Source organism: Chenopodium quinoa, unplaced genomic scaffold (genome assembly GCF_001683475.1).
Source record: "Chenopodium quinoa cultivar QQ74 unplaced genomic scaffold, ASM168347v1, whole genome shotgun sequence".
Classification (NCBI taxonomy): domain Eukaryota; kingdom Viridiplantae; phylum Streptophyta; class Magnoliopsida; order Caryophyllales; family Amaranthaceae; genus Chenopodium; species Chenopodium quinoa.
In genome coordinates, this window is record NW_018745521.1 from 183,934 (window position 1) to 198,896 (window position 14,963).

Genomic DNA, 14,963 nt, shown 5'->3' on the forward strand with positions numbered 1-14,963 from the left:
AAAAAAAAGGATCGGACCAATTCGGACCGACCCCGGACTGGACCAGACCAAGTTAATCAGTCCGATTTTTGGGTCGAGAAATTTATTTTTTCGGTCTCCGGTCCAAAACCCTATAAAAACCGGGCTTGGATCAAACCGGTTTTTTGCTTAAAATTATACATAAACCTTTAATAATGATTAAGATTATCCTTAACAAGCTTGGAAAACTTTAATTGTATGTACTTTTTTGTACTAAATATAAAAAAAATGTTACAATATTGTTTTTCCTTTATTTTTTTTTCGAGTTTTTCATAAATTATTTTAAATTAAGTATTTTTAAAAAAAAAAATCTAGAATCGGTCCAAACCGGTTCGTTCGGAGTTTTGAATTGATTTTTACGATCTGGTCCGAGTTCGGTCTTAGCTTAATAGGTCAGGTTTTCAGTTCTTGAAATTCAATTTTCCGGTCTTCGGATGAACAACCCTAGCTATGAATGATGATTTATCATGTTTGGAAGCTATTTCAAAGTTTACAGCTCGCTAAAACTTGAATATCTTCCCATACTTTGATACTCTATTAAATAATATCATTGTAGCTAAAATTAAATAATATCGTCGTTGAAAAATTCTTCTGCTCCACGTATTATCGCCTTATCCCATACTTTGAAAATATATAAAGCTTTGAATGTGACATAATTCTTTTAAAAGACAAAATAAGTTTACCCATATATGAAATGTGTTCAAATTAATAAAAAAAAGTTTTAAAATATAAAATAAAAAAATACTTAGACCCTATTCTTTTGAGCTTATGAATAGAGTAGAGTAGACCACATCAACTCATAATAACAGGGTCTTACTTCATTAAATTATACTCCGTACCAAAAAAAATAAATTTCCGATACCCCGTTATTGATAACGGAGTATACCTCATACGAGTATTAGTATTTTGTATCTCTAGCATAAATCAAATCAAACACAACTTATTTATTATGAGCAAAAAAAAAATACAAACACATAAAGATGAATTAACCCACCAAAATCACAAATGATTCATGTGAGAGGGAGCTAGGTATAAAGGGACCCACAACCCAACCTTAAGAAGTTAAAAGATGATGGGAAAATGTCGTCATAATTTTGAAAAGGAAAGAAAAAGAAAAAGACAACTCCAACTCAACTTTAGTAAGTAAATAAACTCAAAAAAGCTGTTAACTTCTTAGTGACTAGGAATAGTAGTAGGGTGGGAGCCGTGTGAAGCGCGTTTTTGATGGGTTCATCCAATCAGCTATCAATCATTTTTTTTCAAAATAAAAATAAAAAAGAGAGGATTGATTATTGATTTATAAATTATTGATTATTGTTGATTGTATTATATCCAGCCAGAGTGTAATCCTCTATAATAAGATTCCTCAATTCTCTCTCTCCTTAATCCTCTATAACTTTACCTTGCTCCCCAAGCCATAACATTTTTATTGTTTTAATAATGTTGTCATTATGATTCATCTTCCTATTTTTGTGCATTACTCTTTCTGTTATCCTTTTTTTACTTCATTGCCCTTTTTCTATTGCATTCTTACCTTTCAAGTTTTATGGTTTATTTATTTCGTATGGTTTAGGGTGAAAAAAATCGTTACAACTTATCAGTAGAAACAATAGTCTCTATTTAAGACGATATAAAGAAAATTAAAATATAAAATAAAGTTTAGTGATCCAAACAAATATTTATGGATGAGTATTTCTGTTAAATTAAACATTTTTAATAGAGCCTTTAAAATTGCACATATGGAGTAACGAAGTACATAATAAAAATTAACAAAATTATTGATTGTTACCCTTCAAATAATTCTTTAGTTCCTCGTATTATGAATTTATGACCAAGTAACATATTTAAGCTAAGGTCTTTTACAAATATTATATACAAAATACAAACTTATCACCATTATTTTTGTATAACAACCTATCCATGAGCACTAATGACTAATACACGAGTTCATTATGTTTCATCTTTTCCTCACCTTTAAATAAAAATAACAACCCAAAATATTCGGAATAGCGTAAGTCATTTAAAAAATAAAAAAAACCCAAAGAATCTGGCCTAATTATCGTCCAAATTCAAAACCTAATCCAAAAACCTCCTGTCTTCCCGCTGAATTAATCACTTTTTTTTTTTTTTTTTATCAAAACTTACAAATCAGTAACAGCTCCATAATTCTGGAAAATAGGTGAGGGCATTTTCGTCATATAAAAAGATTTCTCTCTCCACTCTCTTTATATGACCAAGTTTCGCAATTCGTTCGTTCTCTTCATCCTTTGGGTATGTTTATCACTTTTTCTCTCTCTCTTCAGATTTATTTTTTCACCAACACACCCTTTGGATCATAAAACATACCAAATTAATTTGAATATTAATAAATAAAAAAAAATAATAATACTCATAAACAAATACAAATACAAAAAAAAAAAAAAAAATCATTTCAAAGATTTTGAATTCAATTATATTCATACAATTAACAATTTCAGCTGTTTGTTAATTGAATATTTGAATTTTTCTCCGGTCAAATTTTGCCGAAAATCTTTGAATTCAAAAGTTTTCGAATTTTAATTGAATGATAAAAATACGAACAACAGGTAAGAAATTAGGGTTCGGAAATTTGTGGTTCGATCGAAGCGCCAAGGTTTTTCCGGCGTCGACGACGGAGGTGAATGATATGGAAGTCAAGGTTTGTAGTCCTGCCGGAGATATATGGCGGAGAACGGTGTTAGGCGGTGGTGGTGGCGGAGGAGAGAGAAAGTTCAGCCATGAAAGCGAGCATGATTTGGCTGCCATGGTTAGTGATTTTCTTGAGAATAATGGAAGTTATAGTGCCGATTCTTTGTGTAGCAGTGATGGAGAATCTGGTTTCTCCGATCTTCACCACCTCGCCGACAAGATTTCGGTACTTTTTCTTTAGCTCAATTTTTTGATTTTTTTGGTTGAATTTTGATGAAAATTGTTTGAATTTGTGGAAATTGGATTGTTTTGAGCTGGTTACAGTGATTTTAGCGGGAATTTACTTTGAAAAAATTGTTTGAGCTGAAGAAAATTTTGTAATTTGATTAGTTGTGGTGATAAAGAATTGAAATTAGCTGAATTTTGCTGTTAGTAAATGTTGAATTTGGCTCTTACAATTTTATTTTTTTAATTGATAAATGGATTTTAATTTTGAGCTGAATTTCCTTACTGTTACATTAGGAAGTTACTTAAATTAGACATTTTATGTTTAAATTTCAGTTGCTTGCATATGAGAGAACGAATTTTCAAGTCCAATTTATTGAAAATTGCCTGTTTAATTGAGAAATTCTTGTAGGAGCTGAGTAGTGAATTTAATTAGCATGAAGAGAACGTTTTTTTTGGCTGAATTTTGATGAAATTGTTTGTAAGCTCTGTAAATTTGGAATTTTGTGCTATGAATTTGATTGAATTAACCTTAGACAATGACATTTTGGGATTTCTTACAGTTACGGTCACTTCAAAAGAATTGTGTTATTATATTTGAGTATTGAAATACTTGCTTGGAAATAAGGGAATGAAACTCTGATTTTAATTTATTGAAACTTTTCCTAAAAAAAAATAAAAAAAATTGGAAGTTTATATTTGAGGAAATTATTAATCGAGTATTGATTCTTATGTCATATGAGTATTGTGATAGAAGTAGCTAATTGCATTGCGTCTTGTGCACCTTTTGCAATTTCAAGATTTAATTCTGTTTAGTTCCTAAGATTCATTATTGAGAGGGTAATGCTGTAGTTATGGTCCTAATCTAGTTATATCAATACCTGTTGTTGTGAATTTGTGATACTGTCATAGGATGACATTCATTAGGTCCATTTCTGCTTTCATGGTTTGATTTTATACTTTATAGCCTCTATGAGATGTTTGACATAATGTTTCCTCTAGCTATTGTGTTGAGCACTTCTTTAATGCCATTGTACAGTTCTTTAAGCGCTCGGTGGATCAGTATGAGAGTGACCTGAATTCTGTTGTCCAATCCCTTTTACTTTCGATGGGTGGAAAGGATCTTCAGCTTGTTAAGTCAGGTCTGTGCAATGGAAGTTGTATTCGTTATTCTTTGGTAAAGCTTCTCAGATCGTCGGGCTATGATGCTGCAGTGTGTGCTTCAAAATGGCAAGGTTGTAACAAGGTTCCTGGAGGTATAAGTCACATCCCTAAAATTCTTATACAATCACAACTTTTGAGCATATTCTAAATCACTCTGTTATGTTGACATCTACTGCAATTAAGAGTAGAATTAACAATCAGTTTTAGCTGAATAAAATTCCTTAGCTATTCGCTTTTGTCGGTTCATGGGGCTCTATGTAATTGTTCAACATCTTTTAGTAGTATTTTTGTATTTATCCTTCTTATGAACTGTTTGAATGTCCAACCTTTTTGCTGATAACTGTGCACTATAAAGCATGTAGGATGTTGAGAGAAAGTACACGTGTGTCTGTTGGATATTGTTAACGTTAGCCTTTGTAATTCATTGTTAGTGTTTGCTAAATTTCATTCAGTTCATGATGAATGTTGGGGAAAGAGAGAGAATTTGCTGGCTAGAAGTTGGAACTTTTGGAACTATGTGTGCAATATAATCTAAGAGTTGTGAGTTTAATTGTCTGTAGTGTGGCCGTTGTCTGTCAAATACTCATATTTAATTTGGAGTATGTTTTCTTCGAACATAAAGAGTTTTCTGGTTAATTTATAATCTATTTAATAAACCGTTCGCTATCGGACAATGTGGGGATCTGTCTAGTTTCTTCAATGTGAAAAAGCTTTTATTAGTGGAGACTCTGGAGCGGTCTTATCTTAGTGACAAGTATAGTAGACGTGAACTGATTGTATTCTCTTTTTATTCCTTTCTTAATGAAGGTGACCATGAGTATATTGATGTGGTGAATTACTTGAATGATGGAAGCACTGAACGCTTGATAATTGACATTGATTTTCGAAGCCACTTTGAGATAGCTAGAGCTGTTGAATCATATGACAAGATATTGAAATCACTTCCAGTTGTGTTTGTGGGCTCTTTGATAAAGCTGAAACAGTTCCTTCAAGTTATGGCTGAAGCTGCCAGGGTTTCTCTTAAGCAGAATTCTATGCCTCTTCCTCCATGGAGGTCCCTCGCTTATTTACAAGCTAAGTGGCATTCGCCTTATCAAAGAAAGGTAACTTTGGAAGAACCGACTGTCAATAGCTCTACTGTCACTGGCCATAAACAGTGCAGTGGTCATCTAAGGCAGTTGCAGTCCACCCTTCAGTCGGAAATTGGAACTGAGCGATTGCTGAAGCCTATAAAGAGTGAAGCCAGCAGAAGGCTGAAACTTGAAAGGAGGAAAGCCTCTTCTTTCAGGACCCTTTGAGCTGTACAAAAGTTTTTGCCGCGGGAATTGTGACTTACGTTGAGAGATTTTTTTTTTTTTTTTTCTTTATCTTTATCTTTTTCTAAACCTTACAAAACCAAAAATTCTTTTTCTTCGAGAATAGGGAATAAAATCGACAGTGGGATCATCTCATGGTTCAAGAAAAATAGCTTCGTACAACACAAGCAACATGATGTCGGCCTCATTCCACGTCCAGAGCTTCTGTATGTTTATCATAAGCTAACTTTGTGTTCTTGAATCTCATTGCCGGGACTCCCTTGGTTCTGAAGTATCCTTGATTCTTTTTCCTTTCATTTTGGATCTTGTAATATTTTTACTATATTTTTGGCAATTGCCTATAAAAATGTATTCCTGGACCGTCATTTTTAGGTTCCCAGGAGATTTTGTCATTTTTCCACCATTTTTACTAGTCTATAATCGTTGATGTAATCTCTAATGGCATTGTTGTTAAACATAACTTTCCCAATACATCTTTACGGGTATAATATAAGTAACTATTGAATATGATTTATAGTAATTCTCTTAAAATCAATGCTTTCTAATATTATAATACGAGTTGTATATATTTTGTAAAATTTTACGGGATTGCTTGCTAGTTGTCTACGAAGTTACCATGATGTTTTTAGACACGTTTTTCTCAATTGAATAATGGTCGGCTTACGCGTTTATGAAAGTGTACATCATCCTATGGTAAGGCGTATATTGTTTGCAATCCAATGAGTAAAGGTTTCAATTTTCAAAGTTGTCTGCTTATGTTGTGTTCAACAAAGTTTACAAAAATACAACTTGCTGTATTTTCGATGGGAGCATTTTGGGAGCTTTTAGCTGATTTTTGTAGAAAGGAAGAGAATTTTGGAATTTGTAGTTCATAAATTTGATGAAAAATACCAGAAGAATTCTCTACTTGTATTAAATAATTACAAAAGAGCATCAAAAGGTATACTCTTAATGGACCCTTAGATGCCGGTTAATCCTTAGCGTATAGCTGCTATTTGTTAGCAAATAAATAGGATGGAAAAATGTACCACTACATGCATAATAGATGACAAGAGATAAGTATTTTGGGGGAAAATATTCAACCTATAGGATGGCAAAAAGTATCACTACATGCATAATAGTATACAAAAAGTACTATAAGACAATTTATACTTTAATGGTACATTATAATGTACCACTGTAGAATCAGTTTTTTTTTCATTTTTAATTCCGAAGCTTGCCAAATTTACATTTCTGTCATCCTATATGCATTGTAAATACATAGCAACTATACGATGAGATGCACTCATGCTTGGTTAATGATTGAAATCACATCATTTAGCTAAACTCATTTGTGGTGCTTTATACACCCATTAGTAAATATGTTATGGTTTCAAATCAGCTTTTATGACTCCGAAAAACACCCTGCACTTCAATTTGAAAAAAAAAAGGTATCAATAATACCCCCCAAGTTCGGGCTTTTCTCAATGGTACACCTACTCAATTATTGTTTATCAATGGTACACCCAAGGTTTCACACAGTTATCAGCGATACACCTACTGTACCCTTTCCGTTAAAAAAAGTTAGTTTTGGCTTTTTTTTTCAATTTTTTTAACTTAAAAAACAATAATTAACTATTTTTAACTTATTTTTTTTTAAAAAAAACCCTCATCTCCCCCTTCCATGGCCTTCCTCCAACCCCTTCCACCACCTAGATAGGCTAACAACACTGTGGCGCCACCCGCACCACCACCACAAACCTCAAAACCCCCACAACTTGACAACCAACATATAACTCGACCCCCCAACCATGACCCTACCCCGAATCCACTTCAACCACTACCGCTAAAAAACCACCACCGCCACACCAATTCAGCCACCACCACCCAAACCCAAACCCTAGAACCACTATCCCACCAGACCCAAAACCACCAGCCAACCCAACCCCAAAACCCTACTAACCTAAACCCAGCCAACCTCATAACCATTCAAAAACTAACCAAACCAAACTCGACATTGGGTTCAACGCGAAATCAGGGCAGGGAGTTAGACGCGGCTTGAATCGGAGGATGGGGGAGGTCAGTGACGCTGGAATCGGGGGATGGGGTTGGTCAGCAAGGTCGAAATTTTTGGGGGGGGGGTGGGTTTGGATTAATGGGGGAGGTTAGTGCTTATTTCTCTCTAAAATAACCATCCAAATCTTCCATCTTTCTATGATTTTTCTCACTTTCTCTCTCTAATTGATGTTGATGGTGGTTAGAGATGGTGGTAGCGGTTGCAGTAGGGAATTGCAGAGGCACTGCTCTGGGAAGTGACGGTGGTGTAATTAATTGAGGTTGATGCAGGGGTTGCGTGGTTGTTGATGTTGTAGTTGTTGCGGTGGTGATTGGAGGTGGTCTAGGTGTGGGAATGCGTGGGAGTTGGAGCTGGTGATGCGGTGAGGTGGCGAGCTGCTGGTTGTGTTTGGTGGATGGTGGTTGAATGGTGGTGGCGCTATGGGGGCGTGAAGTGGTGCTGCGTGGGTAATTGAGAGCAGCAGGGGAGGTATATTGGTGTGAATGGTGGAACAGGGGATTAGCAGGGGAGGTGAGTTTCGTTGGTTTCGTTGGTGTGAATGGTGGCGATCAAACATAATTAACATTTAGCTAACGTTAAGGTTACTGTAGGTATTTAGGGAAAAGTTTAGGTGTACCGGTGATAATGAAAGTTTAATGAAGTGTATCATTGAGAAAAACCTAAACCTGGGGGATATCATTGATAATTTCCCAAAATAAAATCGAAATGGATTTGAGATTGTGGATTAAAGCCTTTAATTTCAGTGGATTTTCGACATTTTTGGACACATCAAGAATAGATTATGAGCTGCTTCTAATGGATCCCATAAGACCTCAAGGGACTACTTAAATGGTTAAACTATCCAATTATGCCTTTTAACTATCAATCAAGCCTGTTATACAAATGCCTCCAACCATTGATTCAAGACCCCCGTACCCTAGGCTTTTGTATGACCGGCTAGTGGGGCATATGGTTCCAAACAAATTTTTGTGATATCGAACTACATCTCCACCTTCACTTTCACTTGATTTTTTACATCAAGCTTTGCCAGGAGGCCCAATACCTTATGCAGTTATGCCTTGGTAAATAACATCTCAAATGTGATGCCAATCTTCTCATAATTAATTTCAAATTACTCAATAGTACTACTCATTAGACCACTCTATAATAGTACGGAAAATTCTCTGTTTTTAATAATTCGAGTCACTGTTGGCTCTAATAATATTCACCTGTATAAAATTGTGCTTGATTGCATTACCATGATATCAAAATAATTCTTTCTTAGTAATACCAACGAACGCAAAATGCTTTGTTGTATCAAGTAATTAGAGGCTGAAAAATGTCATACTGGTACTACTAAAGTGAGATTTACTTGTGTAACTCTTACATTCCATAAGCCCAAGTAGTTGCAGATACACTCTGTATTAGTTCATGGCTATTTACAATGTACATAATCTTTGAGAAAGTGATTTCAGAAGTTATATGGAAAATCCTTTTATTAGTACAAGTTCAAATTGATGAAATAAGTTTAGAAAAATTAATAAAAGTTCATACATAACTTCAAATTATTACAGACAAATTAATACGAAGTATACAGATAATAATCAAACAAAGCCTTAATTGGATAGTCTTTAAGCAATAATCATTTCTAATTTATGGTGGTGTTGCCTAAGACCGCGAGGGCATTGAATTGATTAAATGTTTTGTATTGCTCATGTCCTTTATTGATAGTCTTTTATGGGCAATTTTCACGAGAATTAATAAACATAAATAAGTAGTAAAATGCATGGGAAGGATAAATTTATATTGGATATGCAAAAAAGTGGAGAGGGAAAATAATAAAAGTACGTGGAAAAACAAAATTTAAATGGAAAAGTTAAATTTGCACAAATATTGTTGCAAATTGGATGAAATTTTGGTAAAAAAAATTAATATTTATGGTTGTTGAAAAAAGCAAATGGAGTGGACATTATGAGACTAAAATTAAGCCAAAAGGGACTATCAATAAGGGACGAAGGGAGTATTAAAAATAAAATAAAAAAAAAACACTTTGATTTGTTGGTATCACTGTGGTTTTCTGTTTTTTTTTTTTTTTTTTCAAAATCATATGATATACTTCCTCCGTTCTTTTTTTATCGCATCACTTACTACTTTAGGAAGTTTACTTATTATTGCATCATTTCCTTTTTAGGATAAAAAATATCTATGTTCACACTGCAAATACCCAGCATACCCTTACTTTTTCACACTTACTTTTTATTTTATCTTACATTACATGGACAATTTTGTATTTTTACGTTTCTCTCTCTTACTTTTTCCCACTACCAAATTTTGCCTCCAAAACCCCTATGATACAATAAAAAAAACGGAGGAAGTATATCAAATAATGAATAAAAAAATTAAAAAATTAGTTAAATTTATTAAAATCATGATAATTTTGAAAACAGACAACAGAACCTAGACACTTTTTCTTGTTTTTTGTTTTCAAAAAAATAGAAAACTGAAAACAAAAAACAATACCAAATAGGTATTGTATGGTTGATAAATACAAACATGGAAAATTGAAATTCTTTTGAGTTGTTTGGTTGACAAATTCATGTGAAATAGAATTTTCCATAATTTTCCACTTTCCACAAAATGGGTAATTTAATTACCTAGGGAGCCTAAATAAGTAAAACTTCCCATGGTTAACCAAATACGTAGAATTTCCTAGAAAATCAAATTACATGAAAATTAAATTACTAAGTAATTTGCAATTTTCACATTATTCAACCAAACTCACCCTTAATGCTTCCAAAGAAATTCATAAATTACATAAGCCAGCCATAGCTAAAGAAATAAATTTCTTCACAAGTGGTTTAAAATAATATGGAGTAGTAACTATGTATTTTAAATTGTACTTTAATAAATGATGAAAAAAATTAGTTTTTTGCCGAAACCTTTAATCAACCTTAACTTGCAATTTCCAGCTACGCCACCTCCACAATACTTGCAAGTTGCCACCAACAATCACAGGATTCAAAGCTAAGGCAATGTCAACTTTAGCCAAAGGTCCTTCGCACATCAAACCTGTAGTGCCTGTCTAAGCCTCACCACCTCACTACCAAATGTACCAATGTCAAACCTTAAAAATAAAAAGGGGCAAAAATAACCGTTAAGCATAAACTAATGCATATTAGGCCTGTTCGTCAAAACTACTGAATAATTAACCTAACATAACGATTAATGAACTTTGTTAATGTTTCAAAACCCTTAATATTCAGATTACAACAACTCTAATATCAATATCTAAACATTCTCTCTTGTTAATTTCGCTACAGCAATATATTATGCAACATCATCGTAACTTCACAAGTCTAAAAACAAAAATAACGAAATAGTCTTTTTTTTTACCAAAATATAGCCAAGTCATGACTAAACGTTGGCTCAGATTGATTAACTGACAAGTGAAAATCTGTCGGACCTGGATGGATTCGAACCACCAACCTACCAGGTTGTAAAACCTGGTCGCTCTACCAATTTGAGCTTACAGTTCCATTTATCTTTAAGGTTAAGGAGACTTCTACCTGGTAGCCCTTCCATTTTGTGGTTAGAATTAACCAATGCAATATTGTCATGAGCACTACGCACTTATAAGACTATTTAATCAATAATTAACATTAAAATGATAATGTTGTTAAGTTAAAATTGTCCATTGCAGCAGTTGCTATAAACCATTCATAATTTTAACTTAAACCGTACTTATAAAATATTAGGCCACCACAAAGAATTATCAAGGTAATATAGTACAAACGAAGAAAAAGTTAAAACAAAGTTCCCAAAGAATTAATATACCACGCACAGGAATTTTCATCAAAAATATTTTAAGAAAAATCAAACATGCCTATGAATGTCAGCAAAAACAATGGTATGTAGTAATAAAATTAACAAAAATTAAGTCAATTATGATCATAGTAGATTTTTCTAAACAGAGATTGGAAATATAACCAAAATTCAAAAGTGCCTTAAATAAGCTAATTATAATAAATTTTAAAATTACAGATCAAACTAATTTGATCAATACTCAACCAAAAAACAAATTTTCAACATTAATAAAGGATTTTAAATAAAATTAAAATAAAAAAGGTTCATCTATGATAATTAAGTAGATTAACTAAATAGAAATTTCAGGAAAAAAAAACACCAAAATTCAACCAACTGCTGCAGTACTGCAAATCCTGCTAAAGAGAAAACTGAAATAGTTTAGCACAGGTTTCACTCAATAATTCACATAACAAGTGTTTTAAAAACAAAAAATTAATAGCTAAAAAAAGATATAAAACATATTGCAACTTTAGCACAAAAGACCAAACATTAACTGAAACACAAATAATATGGCAACTAATTGTAGGAAAAAAAAAATGAATAAAGAACTGGTACTAATTTGACATGAAGATTAAACTCATATCAATCTTTAACAGGCCTCTGTAACAATTTTGGGTATATGGCCATTAACAACTATGCAATAAATTTACAGAACTAAAATAATTGTGCAGAAGTACTTTATGTTAAACGAAATCTCACAGAGAAGATAACTTATCCACTTGACGATCTATGAAAATTTGCTTCAATTCATAATCAGAAAAACCTCAAGCCGATTATCTTTAAAACGCCAATATAAAAGATATGCCTGGACTTGATTTCTGATTTAGACGACAGCAACAACCACTTGAACAGAACATCCCGATACACTCGAGCAAGCAGGATCACAGGTACAGAAACTTTAAGGTGTTTCTCCAATTGAACATAATGACATCTGATGTATGAACTAGAAAAGGAACAAATCAACCAAAAAAAGGGGGCATATCTCAAAAGATACGATGCCAAAATTGTTTGATTAAACGAAGGAACCCCATGCAGCTACCAAAATCAATACCTTGTGAATCCAAGGTTTCAACTTCAGATCTTCGGGTCTTCAGCTCCCTAATCCGCTTGCTTGTCCTCATCAAGAATAAGAATGGTAAACCAGCAGTCCAGTAACATCATCCACTTGCTTGTCCTCCGCATTAATAAGAATGGTCTATTGTCGAACCAACTGCCCAATACTCATGTACAAAAGCTTGCAACCACAATACATACAGTACATATAATACCTACTAACACCTACCACAACCTATACACAATTACTTTACAACTGATATCCTCTAGGCAGATCATTGACAACAACATCAACGTCACCACGGGATATTGTTGAAAGTTAATCGAAATCTGACTTTAATATTTGCAAATGCCATAAATGTATAATAAATATATAATTATAATTATATTTATAAAAATTGCAAAATGAAAAGAGAACAAAACAAACGTAATGGAGACCAGAACACAAATAGTGAAAATAAGTTGGTTGACTAGAGCAGTCAAGATCGTACAAAAATATCTAAATGGTTTGGTGAATAATACTTTTATGTTACCAAGGTTGATCATGTTCGACAGGTACTATTGGCGTAGATAGTTGGTAATAGTAATTTAGTAGATTGGACCATAAAACTCATTTGTTTTCATTTGAAAAATCATACATTTAGTAATGATTCTAATTCCCGATTAAATTGATGCTAACTGCCATAATAGAAATATTAATGGTTAGTGTAATTTGACCATCAACGACCAAGTAATATGAAAGTGTTAAATCAATATACGCCAAGGTACGAGTAACAAACCCGGCAAGGATATCCTGAAACTAGCTTATGTTTACCTTCTAGACTGACAGAGGTTATCATCCGGTGATTTAAACAACAAACACGATAAAATTATTTCAATTTTAACCCTCCACCATGTTAAATTAATGATAAATGAAGACAAATTGATAGTTAATGTAATATTCAAGTGGGGAATTAGCTGAGAGAATATACCTGCAAACCGAGCGCTCCACAGGATGATAGACTGATATGTTCGGGGCTGTCAATTGACGAATAACTACGATTGTGAACGAGGGAAGCAAAGACGGAGATAGAATAGGAAAGAGAGAGAAAAGAGACAGACGCAAGCACACGGTGGGGAAGAGCCGGCCAAAACACCGTGCCATCTTCCCCAACAAACCACAAAAACGTTTCTTTTTTTATTAAGATGGTTGACCTGCCAAGCGAGCGCACCCGACATGGCAAAGGTCGGATATTTTCACTCACAGTTTTTTTTTATCCTCACCACGCACACAGAAATGAATCCTACCAGATCCAAATCTAATCAACATCATTAAACCAATACCATCATACTGGCAATACATACAAACCACCATTACAGCAGAGCATCGAGTAGACGAATATCCACTTGCAATTTACGCTTTCGCTTTAGCTTCAAAGAAACTCGACCGTGTGTGAAATCACCATCAGCACGGCTTTTTTAACGTTGAGCTTAACCTTGTAAATTCATAATTCAGGATCATCAATTCTGAGATAAAATAAATAAAAATTATTAAATTAGCTCCAGAACCAAGACCTGACTGAAACTAAGCTAAATATATTCATTATACAATAGAAATCCATATGCCTTTCAAATTTTGAAAAAATTTAACCACAAATTCTAAAATATTTCAATAAATCCAGTGCAGAATTTTGAAAATATTAACGGAATCTAACGTCTACAACTAGTCAAATCATTTGAATGAATAGATCTAACAAAAGATATAAGACGAATTAAACATAACTAGTAGATTTAAAATCAAATTTATAATCAAAAAACTTAAAATTAAAAGATCCGAATCTATAGGTCGAAGACATGCAAAATATCATGTTCTTTGTAATCAAATTGTTTGAGATTTATCAAAAGCAGGTATAATCAAAAGATCGTACAGAAATCATGCTAAAAAGTAATTTCACTCAAAGAAACAATACTAATTAATTAAAATTCACATAAATCAATAAGATCTGATAATTTGAAAGCTCAGAAACATAGATCCACAAATTAAATAGGCCAGATCTAAAAACTCACCATCTCCAATGAATAATCTGCTTCTGATTGCATACGATCTAGAGTATTTCACCTACAGAAATAGAAGAGCACAACAAATCCAGCATCATCACCGCCATAGCAGAGTTAATTGGATTTGAGAGCTCATCTCATTGACCAAACACGAAGAAATCATACTCAAAACGTAGATCGTCGAACAATATGTTCGAATCAATTGACAGAAATTCATGATTCAGATCTAAATCACGTAGATCTGAGAAATTCAGAGTTGGGTATTTGAGAGGAGAGAGATAATACGAGTAGATGATAAGATTGAATGAATGACAAAGTTGTGAGGCGGAAGAGGGGAATTTATTGAGGAAGAGGGTGGGAAGGAACGGCTGAGATTAGATCTAGGGATGTGAAATGGACGGTTAGATGGATGCTGACGTATTTAAGTCGGTTGGTGATAAATTAAGTTAGGTTTTTTTAATGGACGAGAAAATTCAAAGGCATGACAGATAAGAATTGGTGTGCCGTCTAAAGTTGGACACATGTTTAAAATTTGAACCCCTCGACACAAAATCTCTAACCCTAGATATGCACTTGTATAATTA

The 14,963-nt window shown here is 33.4% G+C and overlaps 1 protein-coding gene and 1 long non-coding RNA gene across 2 annotated transcripts; one reads left to right on the forward strand and one right to left on the reverse strand.

The window, feature by feature from the left end:
* The first annotated feature begins 2,188 nt into the window (after positions 1–2,188).
* Positions 2,189–5,900, forward strand: LOC110715264. The gene is made up of 3 exons (XM_021893828.1): positions 2,189–2,911; positions 3,950–4,166; positions 4,882–5,900. The coding sequence occupies exons 1-3, from the start codon at positions 2,582–2,584 to the stop codon at positions 5,370–5,372; spliced, it is 1,038 nt and encodes a 345-aa protein (XP_021749520.1). The 5' UTR covers positions 2,189–2,581; the 3' UTR covers positions 5,373–5,900.
* A 5,883-nt stretch (positions 5,901–11,783) lies between these two features.
* On the reverse strand, positions 11,784–14,695 carry LOC110715311. Its single transcript, XR_002510283.1, has 2 exons — positions 14,389–14,695; positions 11,784–13,848 (listed from the first exon to the last, which is right to left on the reverse strand). It is a non-coding gene; the product is annotated as an uncharacterized LOC110715311 (long non-coding RNA).
* Positions 14,696–14,963: the final 268 nt, after the last annotated feature.

Excerpts from the sequence above, each read along its gene's own strand:
- LOC110715264 (XM_021893828.1), top strand. The coding sequence starts at position 2,582 with ATGATAAAAATACGAACAACAGGTAAGAAATTAGGGTTCGGAAATTTG. Across the intron at positions 2,912-3,949 it reads ACCTCGCCGACAAGATTTCG|TTCTTTAAGCGCTCGGTGGA; the intron begins GTACTTTTTCTT and ends GCCATTGTACAG. Across the intron at positions 4,167-4,881 it reads TTGTAACAAGGTTCCTGGAG|GTGACCATGAGTATATTGAT; the intron begins GTATAAGTCACA and ends TTCTTAATGAAG.